The sequence below is a fragment of the Dermacentor silvarum genome, chromosome 5, assembly GCF_013339745.2.
Source record: "Dermacentor silvarum isolate Dsil-2018 chromosome 5, BIME_Dsil_1.4, whole genome shotgun sequence".
In the NCBI taxonomy this organism is placed as follows: domain Eukaryota; kingdom Metazoa; phylum Arthropoda; class Arachnida; order Ixodida; family Ixodidae; genus Dermacentor; species Dermacentor silvarum.
In genome coordinates, this window is record NC_051158.1 from 5,706,050 (window position 1) to 5,726,524 (window position 20,475).

At 47.6% G+C, this 20,475-nt stretch overlaps 2 protein-coding genes across 2 annotated transcripts in view; one reads left to right on the forward strand and one right to left on the reverse strand.

Moving 5' to 3' along the window:
- LOC119452723 (guanylate cyclase 32E) overlaps nucleotides 1–14,661 on the forward strand; it is a 38,270-nt gene extending 23,609 nt beyond the window's left edge. The window contains exons 11-20 of the mRNA XM_049667151.1: nucleotides 1,158–1,334; nucleotides 5,107–5,284; nucleotides 6,171–6,320; nucleotides 7,273–7,495; nucleotides 8,703–8,837; nucleotides 8,948–8,975; nucleotides 9,007–9,150; nucleotides 10,213–10,456; nucleotides 11,701–11,799; nucleotides 14,243–14,661. Coding sequence (XP_049523108.1) covers nucleotides 1,158–1,334; nucleotides 5,107–5,284; nucleotides 6,171–6,320; nucleotides 7,273–7,495; nucleotides 8,703–8,837; nucleotides 8,948–8,975; nucleotides 9,007–9,150; nucleotides 10,213–10,456; nucleotides 11,701–11,799; nucleotides 14,243–14,394 — 1,530 coding nt within the window. The 3' untranslated portion in view covers nucleotides 14,395–14,661. The remainder of the gene's footprint in view (nucleotides 1–1,157; nucleotides 1,335–5,106; nucleotides 5,285–6,170; nucleotides 6,321–7,272; nucleotides 7,496–8,702; nucleotides 8,838–8,947; nucleotides 8,976–9,006; nucleotides 9,151–10,212; nucleotides 10,457–11,700; nucleotides 11,800–14,242) is intronic.
- A 2,915-nt stretch (nucleotides 14,662–17,576) lies between these two features.
- Nucleotides 17,577–19,862, reverse strand: LOC119452836 (probable ATP-dependent RNA helicase DDX56). The gene is given in 3 exon segments (XM_037714790.2): nucleotides 17,577–18,380; nucleotides 18,382–18,936; nucleotides 18,938–19,862. Coding segments are annotated over 3 exon segments (1,581 nt in total). The 5' UTR covers nucleotides 19,460–19,862; the 3' UTR covers nucleotides 17,577–17,876.
- Between the last annotated feature and the right edge of the window lie 613 nt (nucleotides 19,863–20,475).

Genomic DNA, 20,475 nt, shown 5'->3' on the forward strand with positions numbered 1-20,475 from the left:
CACCACATGCGACGTACGTCACGCGCACGTGCGCGGAAGTGCAGCCGGCACCCTCATTCTTCTAGGCCCTCCGCCAAGCGCAAGTGCCTTACTGAACGAAATTAATGTTTATAAGTAAATTGCGTCAGAAAATGCGTAAAGAACTACTTGCACACAAGCTGCAGACATGATTGTATTATGAATATACGAGAAAACATAATTCTGTTACGCGGAAACTCAAAGACAAAGCCCTTTTTTTCAGATGCCGTTACAGGTCTGTCTGGGTGACCGCGGCCTCCAGGTGGCGGTACTGTTTTTCGATGAGTCGACGAAAAATCCCGACCAACTATAGGGTTAGCTTCACTGTAAAAATTCTGTCGCATCTTGGGGAATTTCGCAATGTTCCCTCCATTGGAAGTATCGTTATGGGAAGCCAAACCTAGCTGCATCAGCATTTGAAATCAAACCCTCACTGTAGGATGCCGGAGTTTCTCAAGTAAGCTATGCGCAGTAGCATTATTTTTACGAGCACCGTACACCCCAATCGCTGTAACTTAATCAACATGCACACCTAATGTACATTATTATGCACGGTAACTTCAAAATATAACTTAGAAAACAACGACCTTGGGGTTTTAATTAGCCTTCGTCGATTCTGTCGCTCACGTTTAACGAGGTAACGTTGCAATAAGTTCAAAAATGAACAAAACTGCGAATATCTGGCGCCTAATAAAGGCTATACTGCAGTGGAGGTGCATGTGCGACTCTCTCCGGGCCTGTACGCAAGGGTGCTCAAAAAGTGCCACGCAAGTGTATATATTGAGTCAATTGGGTTGTCGTCTAAACTATGACTCACGGACGTTGTCTCATCAAGACTATGATTTTCTTTTCTTTTGCATTTACCGTCTACCTTAATCGCATCTGACACTTACTCTACTGCTGATAACATCACAAGACATGGATTTTTTTTTCTTCTTTTTCTTCTGCCCACATTCTTCTAGGGCATTTCTTCTCATTCGTCCAATTCCCTACAAAGTAGCTTGTAGGCGTAAATACGCTGTCTAAACACTCTGATTTTTCAAGAAAGCGTATTCTCTCTCTCTCTCTCTCACGCAAGTTCATTCACGTCTTTTCATCCCCTTTCAATATTTCTCTTGCTGTGCCCTTGTTCCAAACAGCTCCGCGACCTTCGGCACGATAACCTCTGCTCTCTGGTGGGCGTGTGCGTTGAGCCTCCCAACGTGTGCGTCGTCACCGACTACTGCAGCCGGGGAAGCCTGCGCGACCTCCTGGACAACGAGGACATCCGCCTGGACAACATGTTTGTCGCCTCGCTCGTCGACGACCTCGTGCGGGTGAGCCGCGAGGACTATAACTATCGATGTAACAGCCTTCGAGCTCGCTGAACGCCCTCAGCAAATGACGATGCAGGAAAAACAAAAAACAAAAACAAAGCTCGACCACCAGAGCAGATAAACGGAAAACGTTGCCTGGCCTTTCACTAAGCTTTATATAATTTATATATATGGACCTAAGTAAGAGCTCAAAATTAGCCCGTGTCTATACGTCAGGTATACTATCTTGTATGACTTATAGCAAATCAGCACATCATCTAGCTCATATACCACCAGGATGGATTTGCTCCACAGTAGGGCCATGTAGCGGTCTTATGTCTGTAAGACGCTATAGAAAAACTGCGAAATGGGCATCACGGAGTTTTCCTTTGTCTCTACCCGCTCAATTGCCTTTACCGTCGGAGGTATCGGAATTTACTACCTTACGCCAGAAAAGGCGACGATTGTGAACATATATGCACATATTTCTCAGGGAAGCTAGAAAATGTGTGGACCATGAGGGGAATTGGTGAATTGCTGTGGCATCTTTAATCAAGTGGACCTACTTCGACAAGCACGCTTGTCTGCGTCTATAGCTTCTGACAAAGACAGTGGGCAAAGAACGTCTCCAATCGTTCATGCGTTGGCACAGACACTCCACCCGGCCGTGATTGCTGCTAGATCTCACTAAGACGTGTGCACCTTCTAAAACGTTAAGGCCGGCGATTAGATAACGCACTGTTTTTTTTTTTTTCTTATTTGGATGCAACCAACGTACAACTTCACTAACTTGAGTTCAATAACAACTTCGCGATGCCCGCTTAGCAGTTTCTTCTTCAGGGTGTTACAAACATATGTGACCACCATACGGCCTGACCAGTGGCGTAGCCAAGGGGGGGGGGGGGGGTTCAAACCCCCCCCGAAATTTTTTGCCCCCCCCCCCCCCCCCCCACTAACCCACCCTTTTCTCTCGCCGCTTCGCGCTGACATATTTCAAGAAACCGGTGCTACTTTCACACTTTCATTCCTGGGCGCTTCTGTTTGGGTTGGGAATTTACGGCGAATCATGTCTGCATATGGAAAAAAACTGTCACGGTGTTTGTCAAGGCCTTGACACTCTGTGAGGTTTTGGGCGCGAATGTGGCGGCCGCATTCTGAAACAACAAATGCGCAGCAAATGAAGCAAGAAATGCGGCAGCCGCATTTTAGATGAAGGCGAAAATGCTCGAGGCCCGTTTACTTAGATTTAGGTGCACGTTAAAGTCCCCAGGTGGTCGAAATTTCCGGTATACATTTCCGCCGCTTCCATTCAGGTGCCGGTTAGGCCACGTTCGCGTAGGAACTTGGTCTCGAAGCTGTCGGAAGCGGCAAAATCTTGCAAAAATCCGCCCGACTAGGCGGCAAAACAGGCAGAAAAACAGGCAGCGAGCCAAATTGGTCTCGGACCGATTTTTTCGCCATGGAGAAGCGGAAACGCGGCGGAAAGTCGTTCTGCTCGACCGGAAGCTACACTAGCATGTAAACTTCCGGTCGTAACATTGAACATGGCACCAAAAGTGTAGGCTGTAATGCTGATCGACGCGATCAAGAACCACCCCTTTCTCTACGACAAGAGTGGCACTCAAACGTACTGTCAGCAATACTCGCGATAGTATTCAACGTCGCGCGACAGGAGGTGCGGCAACGAAGCCTTGGCGTGACCCAACTTCTTACACTTTTGCAAAGCCAGGCAAACCCACCACTGCCGTTTCCGAGGTTTTCTTGTCTTCCGTTTATTCATTGTCCATTTCTAGAAAACAAGTAGGTAGAAGTATAAAAGCCATTTCTTCTTCCACTTCCATGGAAGACAATATTTAGGCAGATTCCTCGTTGGCGCTCCATAATTCTCCTCGCACGTGCACGGTATGTTGCAGAAGTCGCGGGGCGCTTTTCTCGTCGCGACGATAGATTGGGAGCGTAGGTCTCACGTAGGACGCGCAGGCTTCGGCGAGCCTCAACACATGGGCCAGCCGGGGTTTTAGCTTTGGTGTTCCCGTTGCCGCTTTCGTGACCTAGAGGCGCCGAACATAATACGAAATGATGAAATGTTATTACAACTTGTAAATAAAAGCTATTAAAGAAATATAATCACGCCTAGGCGCCAACCTGTGACACAGCGCTACCGCGCCCGTGTGAGGAGAATTACAGAACACCAACGAGGAACTTACCGAAGGTCGAAGATGACACGCGAAATTGCGCAAGATTATCACTTTTGATGACGGTTGGGTCAGTGAGTGAACATACCGCTCGAAATAATGCGATATTGAGCGCCACCACGCCGACAAGCGTACGCAGACTAGATGGATGTGGACGAAAACGGCAGCGCGGCCGCGGTGGTAGCAAAACAAATGTGAACTTGGACATGCGCGGAAAAGATTTTCCGGCCGCTTTGGCCTCTCCACCCGCTTGCCGCTTCCCAAATGCGAACGTAGCCATAGTCTGCAGCGCAAAACGTCTCTCGTTTGCGATTGCGCCCCTACGGCAGGCTGGTAGTTACTGTTGTGTTGCTGAATCCCAAACCAGCAATTACGAAAGGCTGGTAGTTGCTGTTGTGTTGTGGAATCCCAAACCAGCAATGTACACACGAAAGGGTTGATGCCAGCAGTGAAATTCCACCGACTCGCAACAGAATGCACGAAACAGACAGCCGACAAGCATGGATTACTGCTGTGCGCAGTACAGCGTAAGTAAAGTCTTGTTGCAGGCGCTCACAGTTCTCGTCGGAGTTCACGCGTCCTGAGAAATTGATTATGTGCACTATGCACTGAACAAGACCGGAGTTCATTCCTGCATCACTAGTACACCAATCAGTCGAGATTCTGTGAGGTACAAGGCCACTTCCTGTTTGCACCGGCCTAAGTGAAGCAGAAATGGCTCGCACGCACTACTTAAAATGCGTACACATGCCATAACTATGCAGTGCGGTGAAATATTCTGTACAATTCTGAATCTGTTGACGTAAAGGCAAATGACGGCTGCACGCTCGCACACAGCGGAAGACACAGCGGCCCATGCACTTGCCGCAAGAAATGCAAGGCGACGAAAGCTTCGTAAAAAAAAGCATTACTCGTTTATGCGCGTATTTAAGTTTTCTAGCGCAAAGACGCAGCGAACAAGCTATTGCTATGGGAGTAGGTATAGCCTGGTAACACGTGCATTTTCACATGTATAGCCGTCCTTGACCTGTGAAACGCACTTCGCCCCGACGAGGACGACGCCATCTACGCTTAACGGAGATTAACAATTAATGATGTCTTCTCCGGTCGGGCGGGTCGTCTCAATGATGCGTTTTCGAAGACTGGTCCACTCAGTGGCGCGATGAGAGACGGTTGCTCCAAACTCCCACTGTACCTGTCGTACTTACTGTATTTTACTGAGCTTACATTACTTTTTACTTAATTTCTTCACAAGCACACAGTGCCACACACACACGCGAGGGGGGGGGGGGGGGGGGGTCCCATGTCTTTGATATACATGCATAGAGTGTGCTTAAACTACCGATACTTATTATCGATCACGTCACGTAGTGGAAAGCAGACGCTTGCCCCCCCCCCCCCCTCCGGTCGGGCCGATGAACCCCCCCCCCCCCGAAAAAAATTTCTGGCTACGCCCCTGGGCCTGACTGTGGATGAGATTCTGCCTGGAGCTGTGTGCATGGTTACATCGGGGATCTGGCCTCATTTAGAACCGCTTTGACCCGCAGATCGTCTGTGAGAAGATTCATCATCACTCGTACATCCTCTTGGTGGTTCAGGGTATGCTGTTCTTGCACGAGAGTCCGGTGCGCAGCCACGGCGACCTGCGCTCTGCCAACTGCCTCGTCGACAGCCGCTGGGTCCTCAAGGTGGCCGACTTTGGACTGGCCCAGATCAAGCACAGCGCAGGTGACGACGGTCACCATGGCAGCGGCCAAAGACAGTCCAAGGAACACAGCTGAGTGTCACTTGTTCATACGGGGAAATGTGGGGAGAATTACGAGGGAACGAGACCTGCACGTTTAGCGCAGGAAGAAGCGCATTCTCCTTCTTTACCGTTCACTGCATACGGCGGCCGCCCGCACTTTACCAGAGCTCTGAACCTGCACCATACCTATTACCTTCGCAATATATGGCCTCACTGAGGAGAAGATCTTCCTTAGCGGTGTGTGTACCGCGATATCACTACAGCGGGCTCTGACCTCATTTAAATCCATCTTGGTCAACATGGCCTGCAAAAAAGGTTCATTTTACAGAGGATTCTTAATTTAAACCTGGCCAAGAATAATCGGTGTAGCCTATAACAAAGGTAAACTCTTTTGTCGGAGAGGTGGCACTGAACCAAGGCATCATCTAGTCTTTGCTCTTGTACAAGTATCCGTCCACATAACGCTGATTATTCTCACATGTATTTCCTCACGCGGTGTAAAGCTAAAGGGCTGTCACGGTTGCAACCACTTCGCTTTTGACGAAGTAGCCAAGTCATTTCCTAGTAAAACTGCGGTTTCGTCTTCTGGTTTGAACGGACAGCAAGGTCCACGTTTTCTTCAAGTGTTTAGACACCGTTTCGATATTTAGACACCATTTAGCGGTATCTTGGGTTGGTTCGTCGTGCTTCGTATGTGCATTATTATTTAAATTCTATTTGTGTTGAATTCGCACTTCTTTTCGCGTGTATTAAAAGAGAAAAAGAAATGGAAGAGTTAAATAAGGAATTAAGAATAGATAGACAGGCAGACAATAGATAGATAGATAGATAGATAGATAGATAGATAGATAGATAGATAGATATATAGATAGATAGATAGATAGATAGATAGATAGATAGATCTAACCAATGCAGGACTTCTGTGGCGCGCTCCTGAATTGCTGCGTGACCCGGAAGCACCACCGGAAGGGACGCCACGCGGTGACGTCTACTCGTTTGGCGTAGTGCTCTTCGAGATGCTCGCCAGGTCGGGACCTTTCGGCAAGACCACGCTCACAGACAGCGGTAAGCCTAAGTATTCTTCAACAGCCGCTCTCGTATTCCTCGTCCTCATCCGGCACCATTTTCACCAAGGCTATATATAGGTCACAATATTAATTGTCACGCGAGGCCAGGATTGCCGATCATGCTTACCATCACTTCCATGACATGGACGCGCGATGCCCTATCTCGAAGTCCTTGAGCAAGCAATGGCCTCCGAGATTTACGCGCGCCAGCTTGCAAAACTATCCGGCGCGCGCAACTCTCGGAGGTCATGACTCATGAGCAAGCGCATCTAGTTCACAAAGCTGCCACGTGGTGTCAGCTTTGTCAGCTTGAGCACGTGGTGCCGCGTTATCACCATAGAGCTTCCTGCAAAAATCACTAGAGAGAAATGTGGCGCTAGTGTCTACGAGTTGCCAGTATGGCTGCTCAGCTGGCATGACAATTAATGATGGGTAGTGCATAGGGTTGCCTAAATTTTGTCAGTGTGGCTTCAGACGGCTTTATGATATTGCAAATTAATCCTTTTCAACAAATATTGCTTTATAAATGCAACGATTCGGAGTGATTAGGCGCGAGCGCGGAGACTTATATATTGCCTTGATGTATTGAGAAAATTATGACTGCGTGGAAATGTAAAAAAATATGGCAGTTTCGCCCGAAGGGCGAAGCATTGACTGCAATAGCAAGGTTCGGCGTTGAGATTGGACTTCTCGGGCGTTGTTCTAGCTATACGCGGGTCCGACTGACGGGGACGCGATATACGCGGATGCCCCAAAATTTCTGGCCCCCTTAGAAGCTTTACCACGCTGTGTAGAATTTTTTGCAGAACCACAGAATTTTTTTTTGAAAGACAGTGTTGTCGAAGTTTCGTGTGCCCGAAAGGGACCTTTTTTCACATATCTGTAAGCTGGCTGCCTTGCTAAGCTGATTGGGCCCGGCGAGTCCTGTCACCTGCGCCACTTTCGCGCAGAGATCTTGGAGCGCGTCCGGCGCCCTCCTCTCCGCCAATCAGTGACGGACGGCGAGAAGGAGCAAGAGGAGTCTCCCTTCAGGCCCCCGCTGTCTCAATTGGCCGGGCCGTGGGACGTGGAGTACGTGCGCGCCCTGCTGACCGAATGCTGGGCTGAGGCGCCCGACCAGCGACCGGACTTCAAGGCGGTGCGCGCCAGGCTAAGGCACATGCGTCGGGGACTGTACGTTCATATAGTGCTTTTTTAGCTGCACCAAATATTTAGAACTGTCTCTGGCTGATAGAACAATTCTAGCCCATGATCTAAATTGCCGTATAGACTCGCGTAAGGGCCGCATTTTTTTTCACAATCTCGACAAGGTGCGGCCCTTACATGGGACCGAACCTTTTGGGCAAAATGGTGCCGGCCCAGCCGGTGACACGCACACCCCGGATCTTGTGTAGGCACCGGCTCTGACCATCTAGTAGCGGTATGCGGAAGTACGCAGCGCGCGAAAATTCGCCGATGCTCGCGCGCGGCGTCGGGGTACCGAACACGATTGCTTCTACGTTGGAAATCTTTTTCTCAAAATTTCGGGCTGCCATGTTTGGGGTGCGGCCCTTACACGAGTCTATACGGTACTCGGTGAAGCGGCCATTACTTCACCGAGAAATCAAAATGCTTAATTGAATCGTTAACTTAATTACGCTAATTAACTTCTTAATTAATAATTATAGGGCACATATATTAATCTACAAATTGTAGCTAGAGAGATTGCAAGGCGTACCCACTTGGAAGGAATTCTCTGGACTGCACGCGTTTTCAGTTATTAATTTTCAAAGTGTCCGAAGTTCTTGCACACGCAGATCTGTTGACGGACACGAAAAATGCATAGAACCCTAGCCATTGACAGCTTCGCTGAAAAAGTAACTATATAAATGCCAATGCATTTCGTCGGACCGTTTGAAAATTAATATCTCGAAACTGGTGCAGACCTGAGAATTCGTTCCAAGTGGATACGCCTTGCGAACTCACCGGCTGTAATTCGTAGATTGAAGTTTGTGCCGTAAACGAATTAATGAAAAAGTTGATTAGTGCAATTATGTTAATTATTCAACTAAGCCTTCTGATTTCTTGTAGAACTAATGGCCGCCTCATCGAGTAATTTAGATCAAGGGTTAGAATTGTGCTATATACCAGCAGGAAATTAAAAAAAAAAACTTCGTGCAGCTAAAATAACCTATATATATACTTTGCGTGTTATGCACACTACATGAACATGCACCACACGCGTGTCGGGAATGCAATAGACCCTGTGCGCTGTAGATTAAAGTTATTTGTCATGGTGATGATCATGATGAATAAAATGATTACGATGATGCTGTGGCGATGATAATTTTGTGATCATTTCTGTGAGAATTTTTTTCCCTCTTCGCTTCGGTCGTACCAGCAAGCCGAGCATCGTGGACAACATGCTGTCCATGATGGAGACGTACGCGACCAACCTGGAGGCTCTGGTGGACCAGCGCACCGACCAACTGGCACAGGAGAAGCGACGCGCCGATGCACTGCTGTATGAGATGCTGCCCTAGGCAAGTAATGTGTCCACGACTCTTACGGGTCTCATCTTGTAATCTTTAATCAACACGGCCCTGAAGCGTTTGCATCACCTAAGCACACATATGTGTTTACCAGAACAAGCTGTACACTTGGAGACAAACGGGCATGGTAACTAGAATGCATACTAATGTAAGCAACTTGTTCTGAGTTGCAGGACGGTGGCCGACCAGCTGAAGCGTGGAAAGAAGGTCGAGGCGGAGAGCTTCGACTCGGTCACCATCTATTTCAGCGACATCGTGGGCTTCACAAGACTGTCGGCGCTGAGCACACCCATGGAGGTCGGTGTATCAACCACTATCTAAACGCTTCCTAACCTTTTCTTTTCATTTTTTTTAAATGAAGCTTTATTCGCCTCTTCCACCAACTTCGACGGTGCTGGCCTTGCACGATGTGGGTCACGAAGGGTCAGGGCTCGAACTATCCTTTTTGACCATGTGATACGGGGTGGTTGACTGGTGGGCTCAGTTCAACAGGGTGATTTAGAACGTGCGCCTTCGGACGTGAGTTCAATCTGGTTCGTAAGCACGACGTGGAGCAGGGTCAATAGGCATCGAATAATGCCTCGAAACGCGAGTGCACGCCTGCTCCCGAACGCATGAGGCGTAGCTACGCAGCGATCAAAAAACAGCATGCGAACGGCTCTCGTGTCGTTGACTATAGTGCAGTCAAGTGCTGTGACAAACACACATTGCAGGTCGAGTTCTGTTCGGTGTATGCGCAACGGACACTATAGCTTCTCTCCGACGTGTCTGCGGTGTTGGGAGCGCGCCACAAGTTTGCGGTGAGCAAACTTGCGTTAAATTTCCCGATGTAAACGTGTCCAACGTCGTCCTGTCTCGTATATGACGGCAAGTGAAAGTTGAACAAGAACAGCGTTCCTCGCGAACACGAAAGGAGTTCCTCTCAAACCGCTCACCCAGCGCGTGCGATCCGCGATTTTTTAAAATGATAATCTATATATCTCATAGCAAAATAGCATGAGAAGCTATATAAGGACAGCACAATGACCAATGGAACGAAAGTTGATAAGCGTAACACTGAGAGACAGGACGTGGACACTACGGGTTAGGAGCTAACGGGGGTAGCCGATTTTCTAGTTGACGTTAAAAGGAACAAATGTAGTTGAGCAAGCGATGTAATCCGTACAGCAGGTGACGGATGGTATCTTTAGAGTAACAGATTTGGTGACAAGGGATTGACAACGCAGTTCAGTCGATTACGCAATCCATATGTAATTGGAGATTGCTGGGAGAGGTCTTCGCCCTGCAGGGGACATAAAGCGGGCTGTTGTCGATGACGATGCCACAGTTCTTCGCCGCATGCCGCCGTGCGCGACGCAGGTGGTGGAGCTTCTGAACGACCTGTACACGTGTTTCGACGCGGTGATCGAGAACTACGCGGTGTACAAGGTGGAAACCATCGGGGACGCCTACATGGTGGTCGGCGGGCTGGCGCGCCACCCGGGCGTCGCGCACGCCTCCCAGGTGGCGTCCATGGCACTGCATCTGCTCAGGATTGTGCGTCACTTCCGCATCCGGCACAGGCCGGACGAGACGCTCATGCTTCGCGCGGGATTACATTCGGGTGAGCGCGCGACACGATCAAGTTTCACGCATATTCACAAGACAGAAAAAAACCCTACGTGAACGGAAACGACATCCAACAAAATAAGATGTGAAAGATATTGTCGTCTGAGAGTATCACGAAGCTACATACGAAAGGAAATCCCATTTGGATTTCTGCAGACTTCTCAGATGAGATGTGTGTTGACGTTTTGATAATGAAGATAACGTAACCATGTCATGGCGGCCATGTTAACTTACATGTTACTCGCGATATAAAATCGTGACACCTTTTTTTTATTAATCTTTTTGTCACGGTGGGTACAGATTCTTGCAGTGCATTCAATACAGGAGCCACAAAATGACGTTTGGAAAGCGGACAGCGCTGTTAGTCGGAGGCGTAGCATTAAGGAGATTTAGAAGAGGCAGCGATTCTTACAGTATAATGCGTGTGTTCTGAATGTCCTTAAAAATGAATTCATAGAGAGAACACCTGCCTTGAAAGCTGGTTTCCCCGTACCAATAAACTGTGTGCAGGAAAGCCCGCTTTAGCAGTTGCCTTTATCTTATTGCTTGGGCCGATATGTTGTAGCGATGCCTTTTCCTATGCTTTCCTTTTCGCGCTATGCCAGTGGTCAGAGTGACTCTCCTCACGCGCTATCAATGGGATCAGCCGGCCTTGAACGGTGGATGATAAGAGTGGCATAGAAACGGGCGAAAGGCATGGTTACACAATCGGCTGTCACAATCGCGGCCACTGTGACAGCCTACACAGGCATTGGTAATGTCTGTCTCGAGGGTATACGGTAATAGTGAGTGTGTCGTCAAAAATCAAATAAAAGAATAAATGCATAAAAGCATATATTTGAAACAACAGAATATCGTACCTTATGTGTTCAATAATTATACTACGTATATAACGTGAGCAGGGAAACCTATTTAGCCCGGTGAACAGGAGCGATCGTGCGCTGCTTCACAACTACCTGCTTTTCTCGTTTTATTATATTTTTTTTTCCTTGAAAGTTTCGCCGACACCATAGCTAGCAATAGCGCGTGACCTCTCCGCTCTAAATTATTGCGACATTGAGTAGCATCCCGAGCAGGCTGCCCAAAACACCCAGAACCTACGCATCATAACTTACGAACTTAAACTCGTGTAACAGCATCAAGTCGAACAATGTCTTCCTTTTGCCAAAGTGACTCATGGCATACCATGTGGCCTTCGACCTTTGAAACTAGACCCAACAAATCTCATGCGTACTGCAGGTCCTGTTTGCGCCGGAGTTGTAGGCAGAAAGATGCCTCGCTACTGTCTCTTCGGCGACACGGTCAACACCGCTTCCCGAATGGAGTCCACGGGAACACGTGAGTCTTTCGCGAGGCGCAAGAGCTGCCCGTAAGTTCGGGAATAAATTTTTCTCGCCTGTCTGAGCGATCTTTGAAGAATATTACGGGTTTCCTAAGTATAGCTCTTCCACAGCAACGTCGTACGTAATTATATAGTTACTTGTAGCCGCGGCTGGTTTTATAAGTTTTCTGGTTTCCCTTAGCGCAATTTAGGAAAACGTCCAGCTACTCCATCTATTCGAATGAAATGTTAATAGTACGAAGGACGTATGATGAGCCATAGCCTGCAGTGGTGATCCCAGCGAAATCCAACGTGTCATGGCTTTGAACAGAATTGCAGAGGCTCCCAAATTTGCTGAGCGACTTTCGTGTTCTGCCTTCATGGGGCAGCGAATGAGGGTCCTGTATTCACAGAGCAGTTCTTACGATCCAGCAGTTCGGAAGGTCAGGAACCCTGCAGTCGTGACAGTTAAGCGTAGTACTTGAGAACATAACCAGCCGCAACGACGTTCTTACGAAAGAGAGGCTACATATATGAAGTTAATCTGTATAAGTAAATTGACGCTTCTACAACGGCAAAACGACCATTTTTTTTAGTGAGAGGAGACTCAGTAATCTATAAAAGACTCTAGAACGAAAGTGGATGGCGACACTCTTCTGAATTAAGTGCTCGCTTTAGCTCGCCGTGACGTGATGAATTTTTGACAACGTATACAATCGAACCCGGATATATCGAACCTACATATAACAAAATATTCCGTATAACGAACAGCACTAAAATCCCCTTGAAAATTTTTGTATAAAAGGTTTATCTTATATATCGAATTACCTTTATATCGAACTGTTTGTGATGCCCTTCAGATTCGGTATATCCGGTTTCGGCTACAGGTAATTCGATATATAAAACAAATTTTTATTCAAGAGATGTCAAGGGGATTTTACTGCTGTTTGTTATACACAATAATTCTTTATATCCGGGTTCAACTGTAGATGAGTCCAGTGAAAGTTTTTATCGTTAAAGAACGGACAACAGTGCATTCTAATTTAACTAAGAAACTCAACCTAGCAATTTTCAACGCGTTTTCCTGCTAAAGAAAACGTGCGCTCAAGTAGGAGCAAACACTGTAGTGTGTTTCAGCCAACTCGTGCCAAACCTTGAAAATCCACACGTGTGTTACAAGGATGCAACCTACTTAGTATTGTTCACTGGCCTCTTGAGTAACTCAAGGTACTTTTTAACTATTTTATTTTTTTGAACTAACTCGTAAAGCATTGCTTTACACGCAAAATATTGAACGCAGCTAGAAGTTGGGAGAAATACCAAAACAATTTCTTTCCGTGGTGATAGTTGCTGTGTGCTTAATTTTTCCAGGCTGCAAAGCAAGCACACGGGGTTTAAAAAAATAGCACCACGTAACTATAGGCGCTTGCACGCAGCAGCACAAGTGTCCTTAAATATGCTACAAACATATTGTAGACTCTGCGCGCAGACCAAATGTATCAATAAACTGCAAGCCAAAACTGATAGACGATGGCCACACCCGTTGCCTCCGATAAATTGCCATCCACCGCCAAATCCATCTCGGCCTTTACGATGTCATTCAAGAGCAAAAATGTTGACAGAGCTTAACGAATTACCATGCGTTATTCATCACATATCCCATGCGTTATCCCATCACATATCTCCGTTTGCTTTATAGCTTTAACAGACAAGGTATGTCGGCAAAAGTGCGAGCCAATTAAGGCCATTGTATTCAATCCATATCCGTCGCTCAAGGCCTGTTTATGCCTTGATCATTCGTTGGTAGAATGTTTGAAGACGCTAATGTCGCTGCATCACGAGCGTCCAGTCGATCACGCGGCACTGTATAAAACCGCTACGTCACAGTTATGTAACGGCCCTGGTGTTGCGGCGGGAAGCTTATAGAAGGTAAGGTTGAATTTTTTTCCTGATATGAAACTTTTCCCGCCAAATTAATGAATACAAGAGCAGTGAAAGAATTATTTGCGCGTTTAAAACTGATATACTGTCGCGATGTAGATATCAGGGCCAGGATAGCAGGCAATGCAGCGATTATATCTCCATGCTATTCCTTATTGCGCTCTGTCACTGGTCCAAGCGGCGCCCCGTTCACATGCCCCGACCAGTTGTGAACGGTGGATGATAACTGAACGGAATAGAATCGAGCGATAGGAATCTGTGTATTATACAGACCGTGGTTGGGTAAGACACACCAACGTAGTGTTCAATATTCACGTAGCATAAGGGCACTTCAACATTGCTAGGAAGGGGCCCTGTCTACAAGTAAAAAACTTGCGTCTGAGCACCAGAACTTTCGCAATAGCAGAACTACTAATCGTAACCATCGCTTTTCATACATTTCAAAGTACCTATAGCCAGTCATTTGTCAGCATAGTGGCAAATTGGTAGTTCGTCTGGAGGGCACGTTGTTCATTGCAGCGCTCAAGATCCACTGCAGCGAGAGCTGCAAACAGCTCCTGGACAAAGCAGGAGGGTACATCCTGGAGGAACGAGGACTAGTCTATGTTAAGGCAAGGTTTTTCGTTATGTTCAAGATATCTTCAGTTTTGTTTCAAACTTCCACTGATTAATAACATTTTTGGAGAGCGTAGACTTTTCCGATTATGCAGGAGCCACGATATGGAATTCTTTATCACTGCAGCATTAAAAATAATATGTACTTTGTAAGCTATGCTAAACAATAGATTAAGTGTGCCACATCTATTTCACCCTTCTAAAACAAAGGTGTTTCTGTATCATATGCTTTCCTATTACTATTCTTTGTATTTGTGTTGGTGATGTTATCTATAAGGCATTTGTATCGAATTGTATTACAGCGTATTAACTTTTGTTCCTCTACAAACATAATAAAGCTAACACGTGCCTGTATCATATAACATTCTGGTATTTTTACATCGGGCCCATTTTATGCTCTATTGGCAAGGACCCAGGTGGTCGCTATGCTAACTCCCGACTGAATAAAATTCTTCTCCATGCCTTACACAAACACAGTCCCGTGTCTCAGCGCTTCAGTCTATTAATTGAATTGAATTATGGGGCTTTACGTGCCAAAACCATGATTCGATTATGAGGCACGCTGTAGTGGGAGACTCCAGATTAATTTTGACCGCCAGGGGATCTTTAATGTGACCCAAATGCACGGGAAACGGGCGTTCTTGCATTTCACCCCCATCGAAATGCGGCCGCCGCAGCCAGGATTTGCCACTGCGGCAGGTTGTGTCTATTAATTCATACTACCCTGCATGAAGAGAGAGCCCATCTACCATGTGTATCAGCTAACATTAGCCATACTGTTCAACAAAAGAAAAGATTTAAAAAACATGGTGAAAGTTACAACTATAAGATATACGGTGCTCATTCATCAGAGGCCTGATGACGGAAAGTCATAGATCTTAAAATTATATCTTGGATCGTGTTTCTAATATCTTTTATTTTGTTGAACAGCTTGGGTAACGTTAGCCGGGTCACCCTATGTGGATGATTAACACCACACTTACTGGTGTGCTGTATCTGCAAATCAAAGTTCCCTTTAAATGTTCTTATTTTGTGTTTTGCATACCGTTGTCTCCGTTCTTGTCTACATTCCAGCAATTTCTTCCTCATGTCAATGCTAGCTGCTGGTATAAGTATACGAGGGTCAATACCCAGCTCTTCATACAATTATGTCACATGTAAAGTGGCAGAGACAAGAGAGCTGTTTGCACATATCTGCAAGAGAAGGTTCACCGGTGACAGAAATGCGAGCTCAGCTCGTGGCACATTGACATCTCCTCTGTTGGTGACCCTGATCATGAGAAAGAAATTTACAGAACAATAAAATTGGGTTGGAGTGCGTACGGGAGGCATTGCCAAATCCTGACTGGGAGTTTATTACTGTCATTGAAAAGAGTACAATCATTGCATTCTACCAGTGCTAACATATGGGGCAGAAACTTGGAGGTTAACAAAGAAGCTCGAGAACAAGTTAAGGACTGTACAAAGAGCGATGGAACGAAAAATGTTAGGCCTAATGTTAAAAGACAGGAAGAGAACGGTGTGGATCAGAGAGCAAACTGAGATAGCCGATATTCTAGTTGACATTAAGCAGAAAAAGTGGAGCTGGGCAGGCCATGTAATGCGTAGGATGGATAACCGGTGGACCATTAGGGTTACAGAATGGATACCAAGAGGAGGGAAGCACAGTCGAGGATGGCAGAAAACTAGGTGGGGTGATGAAGTTAGGAAATTCGCAGGCACAAGTTGGATTCAGCTAGCGCAAGACAGGGGTAATTGGAGATCGCAGGGAGAGGCCTTTGTCCTGCAGTGGACATAAATGTAGGCTGATGATGATGATGAATGGGTTTTTCTTGTCCATCCTTTTTATTACGCCGTAGTTGTCCAGCCACCTTCTCATCTTCAGCTGCCATTTCCCTCATAACACGGTAAAAAAGATACTGTCTATTGTGCTACCACTGGGAATTGAACTGATGCTGCTGCTGCAATGTACAGCTGCAAGCCACGTGCACTAAATACTGAGCCACTGTACAACACAAGCACTTAAACTTTCGTGCACGGTTCTGTGTGCCACGCCGAGTCTCAGTGAGTGTATTTCAGGTGCCCCAGGAGGCATTACAGTACCAGACAGAGACGACATTGTGCTGCATTGCAATGTAGTAGTTCTTGAGAAGATGGCGCTCACCCGCTGTGGGAACCAGCTGCTGTTGTAGAAAATCAGTTCAGCAATCGCGAACGAATGGCTGACGTTTGCCGATTGTTCTTGAGGCATTAGCATTAGGAGTGTGAAAAAGTGTATGTGTGTGAAGTGCGGGAAGCTGGTCACGTGGTAGAGGTGGAGAGGGGATGGGAGAGCTTAGATGAGTGTGTATGTATACGTACGTATATATATACATTATACATACGTACACATACACGCTCATCTAAGCTCTTCCGTGCGTTGCTCTATATATATATATATATATATATATATATATATGTACATATAGAGAGAGAGAGAGTGCCACGCATGGTGGTCTGCTCCAGACCACCGTCAGTTGCACTTTGCTCCTTGAAGAGGCAGGAAGTGTGTCGAGTGAGCTCCTGAACAACTCGGCCATGTGGTGAATGTGGTTAAAATCATGCATCTGGAACATCAAAGAGGTGTGACCTGATGCCAAGGCATTTCTCTTGCATTTACTGCTAAATCGCCATTGAATTTTGCATGCATTCTTGAATTTTTCTGTTCACATTGCTCTGTGCTTACTGCAGGGAAAAGGAGACATGCGGACATTCTGGCTCGAGGGTCGAGCATCGGGTGTCCGGTGCCGTTCGAGCACTGGCTTCCAGAACATTCAAAGCTGGTCAGGCACATACGACTCCCAGCCATCGGAGGGCAGTCATTCTTGCCCAGACCTGGGTGCGCCACCCTGGCAGGGCATCAGCTGAATCCCGGCACACCCATCAACACACGTTTAAATATAAACATGCTGAAACTAGTCGTATTTTTGTTGTTTCTGTGTTTTTCAGCATCAGTGCAAATGCTGCAATTGGTCATATGACAGGCAATTATTGCAGGAAGGAAGGAAGTTGACACGATGAAATTAACATCAGTGTTTGTCCTACAGGTTTAGGTATTAGTGTTTCTACCTATAAATGCCTTACAGCAACAGCGACAAGTTTCACACAAGTGACCTCAGATAGCCTGCCTTTAATCTGATCACCTGATTGTGCAAATGGAAGCAAGGGGAAGAATGTAATAGCTAAACACAACAATGTCACACAATATTAAAGTACACAGGCAATCATTCTTTATTACCTGCTTTGACAGTCAAACTGCATTCCTCAAAAACAGTTAGAAAATGCAGCCTGACAAAAGTGGTGCGCAGCAGTTGGGAAGTGAATGCCAATGAAAAAAGGCGTTCTTGTGATCTTACCAACACTGGCTGCGCGCATTCACCACAAGTGGCAACTGACCCCCTTCAGTCAAATGTCACATCATCTGCCACTCTTCCAGCTGGGCTCGGTGGAAAAACAATGTCACAACACAGTCAGTTTCATGCCAAATCCTTAACGCACCTCAGTCACAACTGAAACTCTGAAGCGGGTCATTTCTGCGCGGCTTCTTGCCGTACTTCCGGTTGCGTTCCTCGCGTGTCCTGGGGCGTTTGACGGGCTGCGGAGCCTTGGCACTTTCCTTCTGGAGACTGCGCTGCAGCGTCGGAGGGATGATGTAATCCGGGCAGTGCTTGAGGTGTGGCTGGTGCTTGATGATGTGCAGCGCCTTGTCATGGCGCAAGAGCTGCTTTTCCCTCGGGTTCTCCTCGAAGAAGGACTGCAGCTTCTGTGACGAGAGCATCTCCGTCTTGATCTCTTTCAGGCGTGCCTCTCGCACCGCGATTCGTGTCACGGCGCGGAAGGCGTCCTTGCTCCTGTACCGGAACGGTTCGATCTCTTCCATGCGAAACAGGTAGGGCTTGAGCGTGCCCTCAGGGAGTGCCTTCTGGACGGCTTCCAGCAGGTGGGCCTCCCGGTCCTTGACCAGTGACAGGGCCGTCCCCTTGCGGTCCCCACGCGCCGTCCGTACCCACTCGGTGCTGGTAGGCCTGCACGGTCGTCGGGAAGTCGAGGTTGATGACGTTCGCGACGTTCTGGAAGTCCAGGCCCCGGCACACGCCGTACTCTGGGTCCTGGTTGCGCTTCTTGCTCTTCTTGGGCGCCTTGTCTGGGGCTTCGATGCCCTTCTCGTCCGACGCGACCATGATCTCGTAGCGGCCCTCGTTGAACTGGTTCAGGATGAGGGCGCGCGACGCCAGAGGGAGCTCGGAGTTGAGCACGCAGCAGCGCACGCCGAACTGCTCGAGGAAGAGTTTGACGACGAAACAGCGGTCCACGGTGGTGACGAAGATCAGGGTCTTGCCCACCACGAGCCGAAGCTTGAACAGCGCGCACAGGAGGGCGAACTTGTCGTCCTCCTCGCAGCGGATGACGTACTGGGCGAGCCGCTGCTGGTCTTGCTCGCCTTCTTGTAGTTTCAGCGTCACCGCGTTGCGGAGCGCCAGCCGCTTGAGGTTCAGCACCTCGGGGCTGAGCGTCGCCGAGGTGAGCACCGTCTGGCACCGGTTGGGCAGTCGCGTCAGGCAGCTCGTTCAGGTCCTGCTCGTGTCCGAAGGAAAGCACGAGGTCTGCCTCGTCGATGACGAGCATTTCGAGCTTGAGCGTCAGGTGACCCGCCTTCAAGTGAGCCAGCAGCCGCGACGGCGTGCCAACGACTATGGCCGGCCGCTCGGCGAGCAGCGGCCGTTGGATGGCCAGGTCGGCGGTGCCAGATACGTCAACGCAACGCAACCACGTACCTGACAACTGGGAAACGCAGCGCGCTATCTGACTGCACAGCTCTTTCGTGGGCGCGAGGATGATGCCTCGAGTTGCGGCCTCCTGGTCGACGCGGTACTGCATCAAGCGATGGATCATCGGGAGGCAGAAGCCGCCCGTCTTACCGCTGCCAGTGCGGGCTCGAGCCAACACGTCCTTGCCTTCGAGGATGAGAGGCACGGCTTTCTCCTGGATGGGGGTCGGTTTGCCCCAGCCGAGCTTGGCGATGGCCTTGAGCAGGCGATCGTCGAGACCCATCTCGTGGAATTCGAGCTCTTTGTCCGACATGATCACAGTTGCTGGGTAGGCTTGCGCCGACAAAATATATGTCAGGCACACACTGCCCTACACAATGTGTGATGCACACTACGACGCACGCACGCACGTTGTCTACGACAGCTGCCTGCTTACGTCCGCATGCGGGCCGCCATGTTGCTTTCAAATAGTCCTAATTGCAACAAGCATCGACCAAAAGCACGTTTCCGCGTACCTCACGCCCAACGTAGGTGACGCTAGTTTACGCATAACATTACGCGGCGTTTTTATTAGAAACACTTCTTCAGAAGTACTATTATCTATTAATTTTTTGATTAACCAAAACACATAAAATTAAGACTGTTTATTTTTATACTTTTATGGGAGTGATTTGCGCATGGTGTCACTAAGCGTTTTCAGCGGCTTCTCAGCCGCTTCTTCCGCGGAGAAAATGATTCTCGGCATTTTTTGGCGTAGTAACCTTACGAAAAAGAAGTCAATAAAATTTCGTTACAACGCTTTGTGTCTGATGCTCCACGTTGCGCACATTGTTTACCTGGCTGGATAAGTTGCATAACGCGTGGCAAGGAGGGGAAAAAAAAGGGAAAAGAAACGTAAGGCAAGCAGCAGCCACCCCTTCCGTTAATTTTAATAGTATAGAGTGGTGCAGCAACATCAAACTGGTTTTGCGGAAAACCCGGTTATCGGTTATTCGAATTTGAAAACCGGATAACCGGAGCGATCGGTTATTCAGTTAATAGTATCCGGATATTTGTTCTGTACTAGTGCCGAAATTACATCTTTTTCTCCCTTGTATTTGTAGTTATTGTTGCAACCGCTCGTGAAAACCAGATATTTCATCTGGTTAACCACCTTACCATTCCTTTTTTCAAACAAAATGTTCGTGTCTGAATATCCAGCTAACCGGTTATTTAAACCAGATATCCTGAATGTCCGTTTCTTGAAATTGGAACAATTTTCTTTTCAAGACCGGATTCACGTAAATCCGGTAAAACCGGATAGCTGGTTTGACGGATTAGCCGTTCATG